This window comes from Wyeomyia smithii, chromosome 2 (genome assembly GCF_029784165.1).
Source record: "Wyeomyia smithii strain HCP4-BCI-WySm-NY-G18 chromosome 2, ASM2978416v1, whole genome shotgun sequence".
NCBI classification, from domain to species: domain Eukaryota; kingdom Metazoa; phylum Arthropoda; class Insecta; order Diptera; family Culicidae; genus Wyeomyia; species Wyeomyia smithii.
In genome coordinates this window covers 72270909-72292736 of record NC_073695.1, presented here as the reverse complement: position 1 = coordinate 72292736, position 21828 = coordinate 72270909, and the positions used below count along the sequence as shown (strand labels likewise).

Genomic DNA, 21828 nt, shown 5'->3' with positions numbered 1-21828 from the left:
AGATTACATTACAAATTAACGAGTTAGCATCCAACTTGCATCTGTCAAGTTGTGAAATAAAAGAAACTCGTAAAAAAATTTATGAAAAACAAAATTTAGAAACGGAAATTAAAAAGTGATACGATACAGTTCAATGAGAACAAGACCTTAAAATATAAATTGCGAAAGTGAAGTGTTAGAATTAAAATTGAAAAAAAAATAGAATCACAAAATCGTAATAAAAAATGACAATGGACAATGGCATGCGAAAATGGGAATGAGTATTGAAAGTGATAAGTGGAAAACAAGTATCTAAATTATAAAAGAAAAATAAAAGAGCACTGAAGAGAAAAGGAAATTTAAAATGGCAATGGAAGAGATGAAAAATAATAGAAGCAATCTATAACATGCAAATATGATGAGTTACCACTCAACTTGCAAAGCGCAGAGATATCATAAGGTTCGATTATCTCTCCAAAACTTTTCAATATTTTTTTACTTACTGTCGTACACTCTATCGAATATACCAGGAGGAGCTCGAATGAATATTACCCTTGACAGAGTTTAGAAATCAGACATAAGCAATGCCTTCGTGAAAAAACAGTAGTCTAACTAAATTACAATCACAAAGTAGACTTGTTTTGGTAGATTCTTTTCACAAAGCCAGCCTCGTATTTTATATTTTTTGATGCTCATTAAAATATATTTTTTTAACCGTTATGTGCTCGACGGGGTACCCGGGTACCTTTCTAGGTTTCACAAGACGAAATGTCATAGTTTTTTTTCTGGAAGAAATTTTTCATTGCCGGAAATCCGGTTTTTTGGGGATGTGTTTCGAAACGGAGGAATTCTATAAATATTTGAATGGAATATTACTACTTTTGGTTCAAAGCTTATAAAATTATATTCACAAGCCATTTTTATGGTTTTGGGTGTTATCGAGATATGCTTCCAAAATGGTCATCCGGAACAGATTCCACCGGGGCTTTTGGTGGCCATAAAAACAATTAGATAATACAACGTAACAGACCATCCAATATGGTTATTTTCGAAATGGGGTGAAATTTAAACGACCACCGACGCCATTTTAGATTCCAAAATGGCGGCTTCCGGTATTTGTAAGGGAACAATAATTGGCCGAATACCATCGAATATTAGTATTTTCGGAATCGTGAAGATGTCCAGAGACCGGAAATCAACTTTGGACGCCATTTGAAATTTCATATGGTCACTTCCGGTATCCGGCAAACAGCGAAAATCGACCAAATATCACCTAATATAGATACTGTCGCAATCGGGATGCTGTCCAGAGACCTCAAAACGACATCAGACGAACCGGAAATCAAAATGGCGTGAGAAATTGATTTCCGGTCTCTAGGCCTGGTATTCGGTGATATTCGGCCATTTTTGAATCTCTTCCAGAAACCGGAAGTCGAGCAAGTCGGCGCTCGAATCTCGTCTAAAATAGTTGTTGAGATATGAAACTTGTAAACGTTTCTAAGCTCTTTCTTCGTTTTTTTTTATTAATTCCTCCTTCGTCTTAGCGACAAAATTATTGGAATAGATATTGCGCTTCAAGTTTGCCCAGAAATTCTCGATGGGACGCAGCTGGAGGAAGTTGGGCGGATTCGCCGACTTTAGTACCACATCGATATTCAGCCGCTCCATTTCCTCCAACGATCACTTAGAGTAGTGGGCCGACGCCAAATCTGGCCCTCATGGTATTTCTTGATGAACGACGCAACTTCTGGCAGGCACTTCGCACTATAAATTTCCCCGTTCACGGCCACCTTTTGCACCTTTTTGGTGTGTGAAATAAATTTCACCTCGGAGCTCACTTCCTTCGTGGGAGAAGTGAAATACGAAGTACCCTGCCAGTCGTTGCCATCCAGGGTGAGATAGGTCTCGTACCACGTCGCGATTCGCCTGGAAAATCGACTTGACCATCTTATTCAACCGTTGTCGCTGCGTCATTGCCTGCAGTTCCGAGACCAGTGGACGGGACTGCGCTTCCTGACATGTATGTCCACGTTCTCCAGATACTTTTTCACTGTTTTACCGCATGCACCAACCTCCCAGCCAAATGCACGCAGCGATTAAGCCACTTTTCCCTCGGTCTTCCACTTTTGCATTCTGTTGAAGCTTCTTGTCGCTCAGGGTCGTTGGCCGTCCAGAACCGGGCTTTCTTTCGATGCTTTGGTCGTTGTTCAATAGTGTCAAGATGTTGTAGTTGCCGGAACGGGCATACCCAGCGTCCAAAAAGTGCCGCACGATGTCCGTTTTTGACGTGGCGGGATAGCTTCACTTTTTTTGCCATCACAGTTAGAGTTTGACTGATAGAGCTGTCAAATTTTTATTGCTAACTCATGGGTTACTATGATTGATGATGCATGAATAGTTTCGTCAGTGCGATTAAAGTTAAAACCATAAAAAATCGGCAATTTTCGTCCATTATTTTACCGCAAACGTTATCAGTCATTCTAAAATGCATTTGTTTTCTGAAAATTGTTATTCTTCATCTCCCAAAATAATAAAGTTATTTGACATATTTGTAAAAATGCTTAGTTTTCCATCACACATAAAAATGCTAATATTTCAGACCCTCCGATAAGATATCAAGAATCTTTTTTCATGTAATTTTCCGTCATTTATCCCGTTTTCCAATAAAAATTTCAGTTTCTTCTAAAATTTTTGTTTTATGTGTTCTGAAGTATTTTTTTCTGAAAATTATGGCTAAAATTCGCTTTTTTTGCGATGTTTAATGGGCTCTGTGAGTCAAATAATTGAATGCGATGCTGAACCAAACAATGTAAAATATTCAAAATAACCCCACAATAAAAAAAATATATAGAAAAATACGGGAATTGTTTTCCATAAATCACGTTTGGGAAACCTGAAAACAATATTTTGAAAAGTCGGAATGTTTTACAGAAATACCATGGAACGGGGTGAAATTGATCAATTTTTATAATAATTTCCAACTAACTAGCTTCATGTGTAATTTAACCGAAATAGTATGATTTCAAACAAGTACTGTTATGTACTCTAGAAAACCTTCATGGGTTTTGGTGAAATTTCTATCGTCTACTACAATAAATAAATTCTAGAATTCTATAAGAAACTAAGAGATATATCGGGATGAAATTGATCACCCTTGAAATCCGTACATTCTTTTGGAAATGGGCTTTTTTTCGATATGTTCATGATAAATGATGATTTCTGTACTGAAAAATATCAATCACAGCTAGTTTGGGAACGAAAATAAAATTAAAATTTGTTTACTTTGGTTCACGAGCTACTTTTTGCCACATTTGCTCTCATTTGATCGTCGTTAGACCGATTTCAATTCGGTTTGTTGCAAAAGCTCAAAACTAGCTCTGAAATTAAAAGCTCTGTGGTTTCCTGCGAATTCATCAGTATTTCTTCAATGGTATGGAATGATCATTGTTGAAAATTACATTTTTTGAGCTTTTATCAAACTTTACTCACTTCTCCAAATTCAACTCAACTAAGATTATTTTTAGTAAATTAAATTTTTTTTTGTTATTTTGAAACTTGTTTGATCAAATTTGATTGAGTTTTGACTGAGTTAGAGGAATTTTTCGAAAATATTGAAAATTGCACGGGGCATTCAATGATTAATTTTGACAGGTATGTGAATTATGCAAAAGTTGCATTTAAGGGCACGTAAACATTGCCTAGTGTTGTAAAATCATGTCAATTAATCAATCAATGTTGTAAACTTCACCCCACTGATCAATTTCAACCCATTCCACGGTAAATAAATAACATTATCTTTCAATTTAGGGTTGAGTCCCTTGACTTTTGCAACTTCGATTTTTTGGGACATCCTATGGAGATTAATATTGTTGCATTTCAGGTAACAAATTTGTTACAAACAGGGGAGAATTTACATTATTGCTTTTAAAGTAACAAGAAAAAGTTATGCGTAGAATAATTTTAAATTGAAAAAATATTTTGAAAAAATAGATTTTTCTAATTATGTTTCAAAGAAGAATAGAAGGCAATCCAAAGTTTTTCGAATTATTTGTACATTAAGGTCGTTTTTTACGCGGGGGATGCGTTCCAAATTTGTATGGGCCCGCATCAAAAACGACTTTTTTGAGTTGCAAATATAACAAAAAAAAAAAACAGTCCTAAAACGTTAAAACCTCGTTTGAATATGGTAGTGGCCAATCTAGAGACCAAAATTCAATATTTTAAATTTTGAGTATATACACAAAGTATTTACAAAAATTGTGATTTTTTTTAAAACTGATATATGATCACTCGTGGCCTAAAACGGAAAACGTGATTGAAATGTGGTCGATATCTTGTACCGTTTTTGAGTAATGGAGGAAAGCAACCCGAGCAAAAAAAACGCGTAAAAGACGACTTTATTGTATTTTAATGATTTACGATTTAAGTAGTCACTTTAAAATAAAAATCATGTAATAATTCACTTCCCAAATACTTTGGTTTACAAATTATTTTGAATTTAAGTTTCGAAAATCATAAACAAAAAAATGAACTTCGTCTTAACACAAAAAAGTGTTTAATTTTCCATTGATTTTTTTATAATTAAGTAAAAAAGCAAAGCCTTGGTGCTACATTCCGTATCGGAGCTCGACCTTTCGGTTTTATTATACACACACTTCGCAGCCAACTGTCCAGTGTACAAGACAATTCGAGGCTAGCGCTATGATCCTACTGACACTAACAGTCCCGAGCCGAGTGCCGGTTTGTTAGGCAAGCATCGTACCTCAAGACCATCTGGGAGAAATTTTTACTCGAAAGTTAGGTTGAAAAAATATCCATTTCAACTTTTAAAAGCATAAAATTCCAATGATGATATAATCCTAATATAATCCTTAAAGTAACTTCAAATTATAAAGTTTTTAGCAATTTACTTTCCAAATGCTGAGATATTCGAGATATTTCTAAATTTAGTTTGAATTTAAAACTATAAATAAAATTTCTAAATTACCAATCCAAAATTTTCACTGTCATAAAATAATGTTAGAGAATAAGGTACTGCAGCATCACTGACGCATTTAGAAAATAAGTTGCCGAGGGAGTTTTATGATTTGGAATTACTATATTTAAGAAATATAGTTTAAGCAAGCGTTGAAAGTATGACATTTCTAGTATAAGTCGAGATATATTCGAACTCAGTTACCAGAGATGCAGTCCAAATTTTTCGTGTCAAATATAGTTTCGTGAAAAAAAAAACAAAATTCCAACCAAAATATGAACACTGTTCCGATATACACCCTGCACAACTCATTCGATTTGTTTGCCGATCCTATCCACAGTAAGTCTTTTCTCCGCTGCTCTAAGCTACGGCTATTATATTAGCGTGAAACCAATCTATTTACAGCTCCCATCACGTTCGGAAATGAAGGTTTTATCCTCACGCAACAGGACCAGCGCAACATCGTGGATCGTCGGACATGGTATTTGAGTCGGCCCGCTTACCACCCTGCCCCGTACTCCACGGCACTAAATCCAATTCAACCTCCGCTAGTGGCGCAGGCTTCACTCCAGGAGCTACTCTTTCAGTTGATAAACTTTCTCTCGATGCACCATCCAGCACCGACTGCCACACCGACACAGAACCAAACGCTACCGTTGTTTAATTTCCACTACGAGAAACAAACTTCAACCGATGATCTGGCCTTCTACCAACGCCAGCATGGTGGTCCTTGCTTTGTTGAACCTAAACTGCCACCGATGGTTCAGCGTATTCAATACATTGTCAGCCGTTCCATACGCGATGCCGGGGTCAATACAGATGAACCACAGCCGATTCCGGCCGAAACAACTGCACCGATGGATTACGACCCCGGTGAAGGTACCAGCGCTGGACCGGAAAAACCCGCTGACTACTGTTTGATCAATGAGAAGCCAGGGAAAAAAGTTCAATTTTGGTAAATCAACAGCTAGCTGGATTAAATCGATATCCGAAATCCTAACCAAATTGAAACATAAACGATTTACCGGGAAGTATTAAACATTCATCGAAATTGCGGTCCACTCCAAATAGTCATTCATCTTCAATCCCTCGGAGCGGAAGCAACCATCGCGGTAGATGTTTCCAAAGGTCTATTAATTATTTTCCTCTGCTGCCACCTGCCCTTTTACAGGCCTAACTTTCAATGGCATTCACGGGCTCCCATCCTCGACGGCAGCGGATTCCGGGCGGAGAATTTATTGCTCCGATGGGTGTTGGTCGCAACCAATCACACGGAGATTCGCTTCTTTGCGTACACACTGACACTCTGGTGGAATGCTAATGCAAAGGAAGTTTAGATTACGGACTCTCGATGACGATGGATTGGTATGCGAATCTGTGCTGTGTTGTGCCGAGGAAAGGTTCCTCCGTGCGTCGGTCACTTCAAATCTCCGCTGGTGATAGATTGCGAACCTATGGACCGAGAGGAAATTTTGTGATGGTCGAATACTCCGGAATAACTAGGGAGTGAAAAATTTGAGTCATTTTAAGCTGTCTAAATTTCTAACCAAGGAGTGGAAGAGAACATTGTAAATTGCCGAGCAATCAATTTACGAAAATTGTCCAAATTCTATACTTATTTGTACAACAAAAATTAAAAAAAAAGCTTGTTTGGTTTATGTCTTAAGACTTTTGATTTTGGATGTATGAGTAGCAACTAATGAAATAATTTCTGATTTGATTTTTTTAGCTTTTCGGTCAAAAGACTTCAAGAGATACAGATTCGTAGAAGTTTTAATTGCAAGATTACCTTCTACACCTTTTAAATTTTTAGACGGTTAAATTGAATGAATAAAAATATTTTTGTTTCTGTAGTCTAAACAAACTTTTTTTCAATTTCAGGTACTTAAATACACATTTGGAGAATCTTTTCAAAAGTACAGTTTAACAACAAATATTGGAAATTGCCTATGGAACACTGTAAGTATGGAGTCGACCCTACGAATCTTGAAAACAATTTCTGTGTGCTGCTTGGTTTGTTTGACGATATATTTTCAAAATCTAATGTCAATTAATTGCATGTGCACATTGATTCTAGTTCTCCATCATTCAGTTTGTCTAATTTTTTTTCATAATCTGAATGCCCGCCGGCAGGATGATTTCTAAACACCCGGTAGCGATCGGCATACCAGAAACAATCAACGCCGTTATTCATCGCTAACGATGTCAAGCTGAGCAGTGGTTTCCGATAATGCAATTAATTACCTACGATATAGCGGGGCCTGCCATATTGGGACCACCTGCCGGTGCCGTCTGTCTGTCGCGCGCGGTCACTTGATCTACCAGCAGCGCGGCAAAACTCTCACTTTTCTTCCCCTCGATGCCCCTCGGATATGGTACGCACGAAAGGCGTCTTTGCCCATTGAAGTTCGACAACTTTTGCCTGGTTTCGAATCGAATTTAGAAAATTCCACACCGCAGTCAACGTGCATCCGAAAGTGGTGAGTGATATTGAACCGGCAAAAAAAAAAACGAGTTTGCACTGACCGGGGTCACTCTTTTTTATCGACTAAGACAAGTTTGGCGACGGTTGGTAATTTTCGGATTAATGATTCATTTGCATTGGTGATGAAGATTTTTTTTTTTGAGATACATTGTAAGGATGATGATAGCAACTGTGTCTGATTATGTAACGGATGGCATTCAGTTTTGCAAAATTTAACCGTTCGGTTACGTAATTTCGTTTGCAAGTTAATCAAGTTTGCATTTGAATGCAGTCTCTTCCGGTGTGGGATGCAGATTGGGACGTTGATCGACGTTTCTTTATCATGAGTAGGCAGCAGAAAAGATATTGAATCATGCAATGATGTTTCGATTTCAATCCCGCAGTTTTTGATCCACCACTCTGCCACCTTCTTCACTAATGCTGATAATATAACTGCAGGGCACTATGGAAAAAGCAATAATATCATTATGACAGAAAAAAAAACTTCAATTTTTGCTGGATCAGATCAAAAGCTGTCTACTCTCGACACCCTTCAGTCCCAGATAGGGCGAACTCCTTGGGTCCGTAATCGTTTACTCGAGATAATCGATTTGGATTTACCTTTGATCTATTCAGCCGTACGTGGTCGTACGAACAACAACCCAATGCACAGTAGCCGAAAACGCTATCATGCTTGGATGGAATGTGCACTGAGCGAACATCCGACAACTCTCAATAGCTTTGATCGCTGCTGCAGCACTGGTTGAAGGCATTCCACGTAGGATCGCTCTCCTTCCGCGTTTGTTCGTTTGCCAGGTTAAGACTGTACTTAATGCTATCGTTCAAGTATATTCGAGTATCACGATTTTCTAGTGCATAATAGAAGGCATTTAAGATGTGAACGACTTTTAACTCAGTTATCAGCTAGTACGGAATAGGGTACGCTCAAGAAGTTGATTATATACAGGAGTGAATAGGATAGTCTATACTTTGAGGCTGCTTATTCAGTTTATTAATTAATGTTTCACGCACGAATTAAACTGAACTAATCATTTAATCACTTCCGTATGAAAATTCAAATCACGTGGAAATCTTGTTGAAAACAAAGAATTCAAATTACTTACACTAACGTTTTCCGTTTTTATGAAAGTTCACTACGCACCCAGGTCTTACTTCACTTTTAATTCTACTTCACATATGTGATACAATCGAAACGAGCAATCTAAACATATAAAAATGCAGTCCTGTCTGTCTGATCTATATAGGCTCGGAAACTACTGCACTAATCGGCGTGAAATTTTGTATAGAGGGGTTTTAGGGGCCAGGAAAGGTTACTAAGATAGTTCGAGACCCTTCCCTATTCTGGAAGGGAGGGGTCCCATGCAAATGAAACACAAAATTCTCCACATCTCCAAACTAATCAAGTAAATTGAATTCGAATGAGGTGAAACCTCATTGAATCCAAAAATGGCCGACTTCGAGTCACCAGTTCGAATTTTCGAAAGCACAAAACTCGGAAATAGTTAATGCGTTTCCTGTGAAAATGCTATTTTATGTTTGCTGTGGTGGAGCAAACATAAAAAAGGATTTTCATAGGGAACGCAATGAGTATTTCCGAGTCTTGTGCTTTTGAAAATTCGAAGTGGTGACTCGAAGTCGGCCATTTTTGGCCAATGATATTTAAAAAAGTTATAAGATAATTATTGATGATAACATACCACGGGGTTCCAAAGTATGCTTTGACGAGCGGGTCGAAAGCGGGTCGAAGAGCGAAAGCTTCTCTCCAGACTGGAAAGCTCCTGTCTAAACTATCGGAAATTCGATCCACCCAAAGCACGTTATAACGTTCGAGGCGTCGAAAAGGTCGATGAAGAAGATAACAGAATAGTAAGATTGGATGAATACAAGCACTAACACGTAGCAGTAACATTTCAATATGTGACACGGCATAAGGAAAAATGTTGTCCGGTTGGTTTTGCGGTAAGAGTCAGCTTTGGTGGCATTTTTATGAAAATTAAGAGAAACAAACACTTTTTGGCAATGTTTAATGGGCGTTGTAAGTCGAATAACTGAATGTGATGCTGAACTAAACCATGAAAAATATTAATATATAATTTTTTTTTGGAAAATCCAGATGTCCTACGAAATAGGGTATCGAACGTCTTCGTCAGTGGGTTTTTTTTCGGCCCCCTTTTGCATAAGAATGCTGCAGAAAAACTGCCGAAGAAAACCACTGACGAAGGCGTTCGATACCCTACTATAAATAACATCATTTTTCAATTTACGCTTGAGCATGTTGGCTTTTTCAACATCAATTTTTATCGGGGCACACGTTTGTACAGATCATCGCTTGAAACCTTATACCTCACAAATCTGTGTAAGAGCGATCTTTTATCGAACAGTTCAAAACTATTAACGCTTCAAAAGATGATGGAATGTTCTATATCTTTATCATAGGTCTTTTCAAAAACTGTCAATAGCAGATTTTCCATAAAATGAAGACATATCAAAATTACACCAATTTAGAAAACCTTAAACAATCCAATTATTCACAAATTTGTTACTTGAAAAAATCATCAAAATGTTTGTCATTAAAGCTTCCTGCACCATGAATAACATAAATTTATTTGGTTTCACTTTGACTTTTTGTTTCTGTATCACTCCAACCAGAAACATTTATCTGCCTTGATACAGCCCTGGTGTTTGCTGAATTCCGTACTTTTGTCACACTGGTTGACAAAAGCGAAAAAGTAGGAGGGTCAAGACACGACCGCAAAATTGACGTAGGACTACGATAGTTTTATATTTCATTTTGAGACTACAGGGTATATTTGACTCGAGCACGTTTTACTATTGGCACGTTGAAATTTTGTCACACATCTGCCAAAAACGAGCGATTATGTTCAATCATATTTTTTAGCTTACTTGTTTGTTTAACCTATTTAAGCTCAACTTCCTCCAACAGAATTTTGATTTATTTTGATTATTTTGATTCTCAGTACAAAGAATCGTACTATGTGTCTAACTACTCGGGTGGTCATATCAAGTATCAAGGTCATCATAGGCCACATGCGGACTTGTCGCTGTTGAGTTCCGGATACTCTCAAATTATTGAGGTTAAACTCATCAATCGACACCTATAACGACTTGGAACTAAAAATAGTTCATTGGTGGCCATATCTTCTGTAAAGTCGTCATAGGCCACTTGAAAAGTAAGAATGGCATATCAGGGAACCGTTTATTTTTCGCATGGTTCGAACACAATTTCTGTTGCCAAAATGGAACGGGTTCTGTATTTTGATTCTTTATTGGCAGCCTTTTATTTTAGAAGAAAAAAAAATTATTTTTATATTGATGAATATCTTTTATCCTAAAACAGGCATTTTTTTTCAATACAAGCAAAGGCAACTTTTTATTCAGATTTTAATTGAGTACGGTTTAGAAGAATATAAACTTACTCCTATGTATAATTATCTTGTGAAAGATGGCTCACTCACCGATTCCGAAGCAACATCTTGTTCGCTTGAACTGTCTGATGCCACATAATTAATTCAGGTCAATTTAAGCATTTCATTAGTAAGCAAATCAGAAAAAAATCATCAGTTTCAAGAAATAAAAAAAACTGCGAAGATGCCATATTAGAAAGTCATCTGTCTGTTATCTTCCAAAAAAAACGAGCTAGGGTAATAAATAACATTAGCCTCAGTAATTGATGTTTGCATAGAGTTGTTCAATTACAAGTAAGTTTATGGAAGGCAATATTTTCTTGCAGATGCTGATGTGAATAATTTTTTTATTGAAAAATACAAATATAATTGTTAAAAACCCTAATATTAAGATGAAATGAATTTGGGTTTTCTCTATACCGCAACAGCGGGATGCAACTAGGATTGTCATTGGATTAAATTCGTTTAACTAGAAAAATATAATCGTTAAACTACCTGTTCAAAGATCTGTACGGAGCATTTTGGTTTTCTATTGCTTTCAAATGCCCTTTATTTAGTTATTTAAATAAATCTGAGAAAAAACGAGTGTACAGTTCAGAAATAAACAAGGAATTCTATCTGTACAATGCACCAATTTTATATACCCTGCTATTTGTCTCTACAGACACGTACATAATTTTGTTGTCCTCGGTGGCACATTAAAAAGAAGAAGACAATTCAAACGGCAATTCGATTGTCCTCCAGGTCGCAACACGATAACTACGTGTTAGCCCAATACGCTTCACAGCGGCAATGTAGTCTTCACTTGGCTTCGAATTCTACTGCTTTGATAGACGACGAGTGACAAGCGCTCTATTAATACATGCCTCGGAGCAGTACTGTTGCCTGAGCCAACATGATTCCCTCAAGACATCAGTTTTAAAAACATTCTAACAACAGATTGTTAAACTGTCTGATAAAGGAGGTGGTTACAAACTCCCCGAAAAAGCTTCACCTTCTAGACATCAAAATAGTAGAGGCTCAGGGCCAAAAAACATTAGTTGACCTATTGGGACGGGGAGATTCTGTCAATTTTGTTTGCCGCTGATATAGAGGATATTGCAGCAAGCAGCTGGTCTACTGATGAAGTCTGTGCTAGGCGTGCTCGCATATGATTGGTATATTGTTCGTGAAAATTCGACCTTGAAACTTTTATTCAATTTTCACTGTTAAGCAAAGATATGATAATGATAACTAAAGTATCAAAAATTGCCCATCATTTTATCAATCCAACGGCATATTGACAATTGTGATCCATCATGTGATTACATCAGTATCACCGTTTGAAATCTTTCATTCCGACGTCACACTTTGGTTTTAGTTTCCACAGAATGTATCCCGATATAGTGCGGTAAGACGTAATCCTACGTCAAAAAATTGCCCTAGAGTTCAAACTGGTAATAAATGAAAGATTATTGCTTTTTAACCGTTCCTGTGAATTTTGGTGCTCCTAGCACGGTCGTCAGAGACATAAATGAGGTTTTGCCGTAAGCAAACAGAAGCGACGATCCTGGCGAGAAAATACTTTGCGTCCTTTTTATGCACTTCGATCTTTGCTAGGAGCAACGAAATTCACAGGAATTATAAAAATCTCTAATATCTTCTATTGCAGTCTGTGCTCTAAGATTAAACCTGTGTTGATCAGTGTTATTAGAAATCCTACATTTGACACACTGTGTGTGTATGCTTATTCACTCTTCCTTTTTACGCTTACTGCGAGCCTTGCTACCTCCGGTTAATATTATCACCAATTACAATTCCCTAAAGAGGTATCAGCTGATTGTCTCTGGCATGTTTTATTGTAAATCAACTTATTATTGCCATAAGGCATTGGCTAGTGTTTCGTAGAATTCAACGTGAAAGAAAGGTTAGTGGATAATCTGAGAATATACCCATGCTTATTTCCGATCTTATCGAATGGCCTGATTTTACTAAGATTCGAACTCATGCCACCCGCTTGTCAAAGGGGGCTTTGTAACTTTGCGGTTACGAAGCTCGTCTGGTTGACTACCTGAGTGGTGAATTAGATGAATTGTCTGTTAGAGCTGGTGTGCTCCAAAGAAGTATTTTGGGACCAATATTTTATATTATCTTCACTTTTGATCAATCTGATTCACTGTCAGAACGGAACAAGAAATCTCTGTTCAGTATAAGCATTTCTGTAAAAAGTTCAGTTCAATACTTCAAACTGATTTATGACATCAATCCCTCCTGGTTTAGCATGTCGATAAAAATTCAACTTCTTAGTGTAAATACGCTAAGTCAAACAAACGTTCTCTCATTTGTAAAGAAATCCATTGCAATTTTCAGTTTCATATTTTAGTGTGTAGGATTTTTTTTTCTGTGTGGACTCATCACTGCGACCAGAGCTTAGATCTATTGTGATATTGCCCAGGTGTTTTCTGTACTCCGCAGTTCATATTATTGGCAGTATCACTAAGATTTTTTACCCTTCCGTTTCAAGCTCACTGCTCTACTATACCAAGCCTCTGTCCATCCTAACAATATCGCCTAATTACAATTCCCTGTAGAGAACTTTCATACGTTACTCACATTAGTTTGATTATAATAGGGACTCATTTTTGTTAGATGGAGAGTCAACAGGAGTACTGTAGAGTTCAGATTGAAGGAAGGGTACGTGGTGGGGAGCCAGATAATAATTCCATGCTAAAGTCCTTTGACAACCAAATGGCTTGATTCTACAAAGATTCGAACCCACGACCACCTGCTTACTAAAACGGACTCTGTAACCTTGCGGCTACGGAGCTCCCTTAGTCTGTAGGATAGTTTTAAAATATTTTTTTTTGAATTTCATTACACATATAGTAAAGTCGATTTACGCGGAAGATGCGTTCCAAATTTTTATGGGATCGCTAAAAAATATTTTTTTGAGTTGAAAATGTAACGAAGAAAAAAAATGTTTAAATTTCGTTTGAATATGGGGCCATCCACATACCACGTGGACAGCTTAGGGAGGAGGGGGGGGGTTGTGTTATGTCCACGGTCCATACAATTTTTTTAGAATTTATATGAGCAGTTGTCCACGGGGGGGTCAAAATCGTTTAAAATCTGTCACGTGGTATGTGGATGGCCCCTTTGATAGTGATCATGATCAATATAGACACCTAAATGCAACATTTTAAGTTTTTAGGTTTTACATAAAAGGTTGTGATTTTTTTTTTGGAAACGGATATATGATTACTGTTGGCCTGAAACGGAAAACGTGATTGAAATAGGGAGCTCGTAGCCACAAGGTTACAGAGTCCGCTGTAAAAAGCGAATGGTCATGAGTTAGAATCGTGGTAGAATCAGACCACTCGCTGTCAGAGGGACGTTTACGCATAGGTTTATTCTCAGGCTCCCTCCCATCCCTCTATTTGATCCTTCCCGCACGCTAGGCTCCAGAAGAAAAAATATAAGTTGAATAAATATACCTTTCTAGGCAGTTATAATTGCCGATTTTTGGCAGGGTAACTATCGTATCTCGGTAGAATCTATGGGCGTGTAGAGCGAAGGGTGAAAATATAAAACACGTCACTGGCCACGGTCCACAGTGGGGCGAGTTCATACAAAGGCTGGCCAAGCAAAAGTGTCGATAGATGCGACAAAAACTTAATATTTACATAATTTTGGAGCGCTGAACACAAATCTGGCATCCATTTTTTGTTTGGGGCCTTCCATAAAGCACTAAATCCAATTTTTAATGTTTTTTGGCACTTTTTTGTTTAGGGCTTTTTTTAGAGAATTATATGATATTTGACCACAAGTTGTGCCACTGGGCGTCCTCCCCATTGAAAAAAATACGTAATTTATGGACGACCCCTCGAACTAAACAAATTTTGCCTAAATATATATATTTTTAATTAAATTAAAACAACATAAGTAATACAAACTAATTACAAATTGAAAAAATCATCATTTTCATCATCTTTCGCTGAGATTGCTGAAATCTCTTGTTGAATTGTTTCCAGAGAATTTGAAATTCATTATACTTATCAGCAGGAAAAATGTCTTTCGCTGCAATTTTCATTTCTTCTAGTAATTTTCGATGTTTCATTGTTTCATATATATGTTGTCTTTCTAATCCGGTTTCTATGATTAAAAGAGGACATGTGAATACATGTATAAAACCATGAATTGACAACTTACTAGACATTAAATTAGGTGGTGCCGCTGAAGTTGAAGGCTCCATAATAAAATTTAACGAATTTATTAATTTGAAAACCAAGACACTGGAATGACACAACGTTCTAAATGAATACGAAAAGATGCGGAGGGCGACGACTGTTCTTTGTTTTTTTTCTCATTAAGTAAAATGTGTGTTTTACTTTTGTATGCAAACGAGTGCGAAGCAAAAGTAATCTTTAAACGGGCAATTGTTGGCCAGAGTTTGCTGGTATGAATTTACTGCTAATATTTGACACTTCAATCAGTTTAGCGAATTTCATGATCATAAATTAAAAAAGGCTGAATGTTTTTAGTATTGTTTTAAATTTGCAGAAAGTGATAAAGTTTGACCTAATTAAGATTTCATAAATATTTGTTTACTGTTTTCTTTTTGAACACGTATTTTTATAACTTTTTATTGATAAATTTTGTGATTTTTGCCCAAATTTATATTTTATCCTTACGGATTGAGTTCGATATCATAAATTTTCATTAAAAGAGTATCATGGTTATGATTAGAATTAATCCTGAATAAAATTTTCAACTTCAAAAAAAAAAAATAAAAATAAAAATATTTACTATCGCTTTTTCCACAAAAGTGACAATTTGCGCAGTTTTGCGCTACAGCGGACAGTATGCGTTTGAAAGCTTAGGTTTTTACCTAAATTTTGAATGTAGTCACAACCGTGGCAACTGCAGCAACTAAACATTAAGTAGCTTAAAACAAAAAACGGAGTTTCGCTTCTCGCATAATGGGCTCGGAATGATTGTCAAAAACATGTTATACAAAAATTGGATTTTCTCACGCATCTTTGTAACGGCGCATTTTTTAAATATATCAAATGAAAGCTCTTGAGTTGCACTACAAAACGTATTATTTGGATTTTTATCCTAGATCAGTTGGCAAGAGAAAAACTGTTGTGAAAATCACCTTCATTTTTTATAAAAATGCGAATATCTCATCATGTACTCTCGATAGCAACTTCCAATAACCCTTAATTTGTTTCCTTTATAGAGTAGAAAAACATGAATTTTTCATGAAAATCGATTCAGTTTACACAAAGTTATAACAATTTTACCTTATTAGCAGTTTTTGGACATCAATTTTTGACTTGCTTTTTCACCCCACTTGCCCCTTTTTAAAAAATTTAATATCATGCAAAACATTGTACTATTATATAGATAAACAAACTCTGAAAGTTTCAGTCCGATCGGAGAACCTCGAAACAAGACCTAGTTGCGGTCTTCGCTAACTGGCTCTTGAGCAACACTTTGCAACCTAGATTGTGATATTTAAATCTAGCTAAAACTAAAGAGAGCAAATACTGCTAAAGAGAGTAAATACTCCAATAGATTTCTCTTTGTATGAAGTAAATTTGTGTAGAGTTACGTTCATTGATCCCATTTTGGGTGAGAGCGTTTGATTCCATGTTATTGTTGCTCAAAATTAAAACTCTTTACCTTCGGTTTGATCCAAAAACATCAAAAATCGATCAACTGATTCAACAGTTAGGGTAAATTAACCTATAGTGGACCCCTTTTCAATAGTGGAACACTCGCCTGTTTAACTCAATTTATGCGAAAATCCGAGAAATTTTCAGAAAATTTCTATCAAGGAACATGTTATTCAATGTCAATTTGCAGCCAATTTGCATAAGAATCACAAGAAACTGTTATAAATTCCGAATCATGTTGAGAGAAATTTGATTTGATCTGACAAGACGTACAGTATTGGAAAGAGGTCTACTATAGGTTAATTAACGCTATGATTTTTTCAAAATGAAAAATATCGTAAAAAATCCTTTTTTCCTGGTCATTCTATCTTGAAACGAGGATAGAACTATCCTGGATGGACCAGTTCTCTCAGTAGAACTTTCTGACGAAACACTGTTTTGTTCTTCCGATATTAATTTCAATCTATGGTGAAATAACCTGTAATGGACCACTCGTCCAATTCACTCAGTTTCTCTTAACATAAATCTGAGTTTACAAATGATTCTCGTAATCCTGATGCAGATTGGCTAGATAAGATGCTTCCCGATGAGAATTTTACCTCTTTTCTATACCTTGGATGGATCGCTTTCTTCAATACAAACTACTTCTATTCTGAGGAAAAAACTGTAATTAAAATTTGGATAAATTAATCTATAGTGAACCCCTTTCTTATACTGGACTACTCGTCAGATTAACACAATTTATGCGTAAACTAGAGGGATTTCCAGAAAACTTTCATCAAGAAACATCTTATCAAACTAATATGCATCAGAATCACGAACAATATTTGCCTACTTTGAGTTTTCGCATAAATTGAGTTATTCTGGCGAGCGGTTCACTATAGGAGACGGGTTCACTATAGGTTGTTGTATCCTACATTTAAATTTATATCAAGAAAATAAACAGTTCTTTCGTCAGAGTGGTTCATCTAAGATAATCCTACCCTAAGTTCAAATGTACTCTTAAGATAAATTGAGTTAATCTGACGAGTGGGGTCCACTACAGGTTAATTTACACTTTTTTTAAAGGGAAACCAATTCCTACAATTTTGAGCACAATTGAAGAACTTTCAATGACCGGATAAGGCGAAATATAATTTTTATCATGTCAAGAATTTAATTTACTCAAACATAAAATATAACATATCTTTTTTCTCTCATGTAAAGCGTCAAATGTGCCCTCCAAAATGACGCCACCCCATGCCTTTTTTATACGAACTTGTGTAAAATTAATGAAACTATTGTATTGTATTGTAACTACTATATTGTAGAACAAGTTAAGAATGTTAGATGTTAAATTCCATCAAAAATTTTGGTCACCCCAATTTTTGATTACATGAAAATAGGGGATTACCAATTTTGTTACAGATTTTTTTTTTTTTTTGTAGAATATTACTATCGAGCTCTGGATCCAATTTTTCACCCTAAATTTGTCTCCGAGATCACTACACTGTGGTCCAAATAAATAAAATGTGGACCTTAAGTCCTTAGCACGTTTTGCCTTCATCCTAGCTCTTCGGAACAATTTTTACATGAATTACCTACATAATCTTAAAGTGTTAAAAGTTAAATAAGGATATTTATCATAAAAACAAAATAAAAATAGGGTAGAACAACCTGGATTGAACCACCTTCTTCAGTGAACTACCCTAACGAAAATCTGTTTATTATCTTCATGGGTCATTCCATACGAAGTGACCACGAAAAAGCACAAACTTGGACACGACCATCACAGATTTTGCTCAAAGTTGGGAGGATTATTCATCTACTGTCACTTTGGAAAAATTCCCAAATTTGGTGTCGATTGGAATACCCCCCGCTCTGCGGGACCCTCCTCTTTATTGCAAAGTCACGCATTTTTTGTTCAAAATCTCTTTTTTCTTTTTCTTACAGTTCATAGACGTAAGATGGCCGAAAAATACTGATAGATGATTTTTGAAAAAAATAAGCCAAGAAATCCAGAAAAAATATAAGTTTAGACCGGAAGTGTTGCCAAATAAATTATTTTTGTATTTGAATACTAAATTTACATTTTTCGGTAATTGCAGCCATTTTTATTTTTAATTTGATTATTTCATCGTGTTTCCTGGAAAATTTCACATAAGAAACAACTATCATCCCGAGGCAATATGAGCCAATCTCGAGATATAACATTTTTACGAAAAAAGTTGTAAACTTCTTAATTATTTTATTTTATAATTTATAGACGTAAGACACCCGAAAATAGTGATAGGTGAATTTGGAAGAAAATAAACCAAAGAAAATAGTTCGAAATATTCGAAATAAGTTTTGAATTTCGTAATTAATTTTTCGTAAAAGTGTTATATCTCAAGATTGGCTCATATTACCACGGGGTGGTAAGTGCTTCTTACGTAAAATTTCCCGAGAAACACGATGAAACCATCAAATCTAAAATGAAATTAGCTGCATTGGCCGGAAAATGCATATTTAATTTAAAAATACAAAAATAGTCTATCTTGCAACACTTCCAGGCAAAAACAATATTTTTTCTGAATTCCTTGGTTTATTTTCTTCAAAAAATATCTATCAGTACTTTTCGGCCATCTTACGTCTATGAATTGTAAGAAAAAGAAAAAAGAGATTTTTACAAAATTTGCGTGACTTTGCAATAAAGAGGGGGGCCCTAGAGAACGGGGGGTGTTCCAATCGACACCAAAATTGGTATTTTTCCAAAGTGACAATAGATGAACAATTCCCCCAACTTTGAACAAAATCTGTGATGGTCGTGTCCAAGTGGCATGTACACTTCGTATGGAATGTCCCTGATATAAAAGGGGATATTAGCTGGATAAGATGTTATCCGCTGGATGTTTTCTGGCAGTCCTTCGAACCAACGCATAAGTTGCGTTAATCTGACCGGCGGTCCACTAAAGGACGTGGTCCATCCAAAGTACCAAAGTAGTTTTACTCTAACTTTGTTGTGTTAAAGGATAGAGAAATAATGCATTTTGTTGTTTTGTTGGATAAACGAAATTACTACCTTCATTGAGTACAGAGCTACAGAGTATTTATATGGAAGTTACTTAACTGTAGTTTTTTGTACATTATTTATGTTTGTTACATTTTACAAGAAAACGTTGTTACTAGGAATTTTTGAGGTATACAAAGAACATGGTTTTTGCAAGGACCACACAGCTACAAGATTTTTTTTCACAAAATCATAGCATATTCTAGGTTAGGTAACCCCAAAAACGTATACGATGGAAAATGGAGTGAAGGCAATACTTTTTCTTAAATCTCAACTCACCTACTATAAATTGTTATAAGTTTGACTCATCCCAATCAACACATACTAGAATATGGCAAGCATAAGTTGCAGTAGATTTCCATACATTGAAGAACCTAACATTTGTGTGTTAAAAAATAATTGAATTATTTATTGGGCATTTTTTTCTAATATAAAAAAGAGTTTTGAATAAACAAAATTCCTTTCTTTATTGAGTACTAAATTCTGGCATATTGTATGTGAGAGTTTCTCAAAATTGAGGTTTTGTACTTAACTTTTGACAGTTGCAAAATAAATAACAAATTATTTTAAGGTATTATAGGGGCACACCAAATAACGTTTTTGTTGAAGACTACAATACAAGCCTACAAGTTTTTTTCTCAGAACATTATTGCATTTTTTATCTTTTTTTCGGGAACTCTGAGAACGTATGAAGAAACAAGTGCAAGCACAATAAAAATAGTTTTTTTTCCAAATATTGCTCCAGTACTACCACTACAAACTATCAATAGGCAGCAACTTCCTGTCATGTTCCATAAAATGGGAATTCGTAGCACAGTTTTAGAATCGTTTACTAGCGGCTTAATCAATAGAAGCCTCAAGGTATTACTCAAGAAAGTGTGTTGGGTGCTTTATTGTTTATATTGTACATTAATGACATGAAATCACGGTGCTCCCACAGGACTTTATTATAAAAAAATGTACTAAAGAATATGAGTACACCATTCGATTCGTTATGACGTCCAGAATCTCTGGTCAAAATTTCAAAATCATCGTACGGTACATTTTTGAGTAATGCTCTTTGGAAGGTCGTATAGCACGTTTTCAACCACCAATTTAAGAAATAACTTCCAAAATAGTTTCTACACATCCCAAGTATTATATTTCAAGACATTAGCAATAGGTGAAATGATTTATTTGAAAATCCCACAGTGTGCACAGTGGTCTAAATTCGAAAAACTGCAGATAACTTGGCTGCAATTTTACGTTGTTAGGAACTTTCAGTTTACCACTTGAAATTTATTCAAGCAAACTATTCCTCAAGGCTCGATTGAAAAGTATTTTTTTTAAATTATGTTATAGCTTTCTTAGATGAGAATATTAAAACAAGAATCGATCAAATCAATTTCTATTTCTACTGACCATTCGGCTTCAATAGTCTCATAACCAACCTTCATTAGCTGCTCAATAGGACAGGCGAAAATATCGAACTTAATAGAGATGTTAAAAGCCTCACCGTGTCATGCGTGCTCCAACGGAACCGTGGGATGCCGGATCGAGATTGAATCACAGTTTTAATACCTTTAAATATTCGTGTAAATCTCATATTCGAATTGCCACATCGTCGTACGTTTATCGGATCCTCAGCATAATAAAGTGTGTTTTATTGAGCATTCGCTAAGGAAGCGTCAAAAACGAACCGATGAGAATTTACGTAATGCCAGCTCGAATGTCACAAAGCGCATTCATAAAAATGATTTCTGTTAGTTTGTTTCACGCCACCGACCGAAGCGAGTTGATTGCAGTAGTGCGCAAATTACAGTTGCTGCCAGTTCCGTTTACCCCCTGAGCGGGCAAATTTCCCCTGCCAACTACGCACAGCTCGCGGCAAAAGCCGTTGGTTGCGGTCTGCAAATGACCATTGTCAACAATCACGTTTTGAGAGGTGCTAGCCGGCGGCGGTTAATCCTCTGAGGTCAACAAACTAAATGACCAAATCTAGTCGAATCATCGAAACGATTCGCACCTGAACTTGCACCTAACGCCGCGCCTGTAACTTTCTCAATGAATTGATACCGCGCTGGATGCAGGTGGGTCCACTATTTATGATCCGGCCGGGCCCACCATTGGCCACGGTTTGGGAAGTTTCACTTTCAACTGAAGGTCGGTGCGGTGCGATGGGCGAAGAGGACAACATAATCGCTCAGTACGGGAGATTTTTTATTTCACGATTGCGCAGCAGACACGAACGCAAAACAAGTTCCTTGTCTGCCATAAAGACTCCGGCTGGACCGCTG

General features: G+C 36.3%; 2 protein-coding genes across 8 annotated transcripts in view; both read left to right on the top strand.

Moving 5' to 3' along the window:
• LOC129721506 (uncharacterized) overlaps positions 1 to 21828 on the top strand; it is a 521585-nt gene that overhangs the window by 349708 nt on the left and 150049 nt on the right. For 2 of the 6 annotated variants that reach the window (XR_008727406.1, XR_008727403.1), the window contains one exon: positions 6836 to 6913. The exons of the other annotated variants lie outside the window; for them this stretch is intronic. The gene's annotated coding sequence lies outside the window, so the exon portion shown is untranslated. The remainder of the gene's footprint in view (positions 1 to 6835; positions 6914 to 21828) is intronic. 6 annotated transcript variants of the gene reach the window in all.
• On the top strand, positions 5123 to 6549 carry LOC129721507 (uncharacterized). 2 transcript variants are annotated; one of them, XR_008727407.1, is made up of 3 exons: positions 5123 to 5293; positions 5360 to 6066; positions 6126 to 6549. XR_008727407.1 is itself a non-coding variant. In XM_055674163.1 (2 exons), exons 1-2 carry the CDS (start codon positions 5230 to 5232, stop codon positions 5911 to 5913), a joined length of 618 nt encoding a protein of 205 aa, XP_055530138.1. In that variant the 5' UTR covers positions 5123 to 5229; the 3' UTR covers positions 5914 to 6549. The 2 variants fall into 2 exon arrangements, 1 of the variants encoding a protein (XP_055530138.1); XM_055674163.1 differs by having other exon boundaries at positions 5360 to 6549.

Excerpts from the sequence above, each read along its gene's own strand:
- LOC129721507 (XM_055674163.1), top strand. The coding sequence starts at position 5,230 with ATGAACACTGTTCCGATATACACCCTGCACAACTCATTCGATTTGTTT. Across the intron at positions 5,294-5,359 it reads GTTTGCCGATCCTATCCACA|CTCCCATCACGTTCGGAAAT; the intron begins GTAAGTCTTTTC and ends ATCTATTTACAG.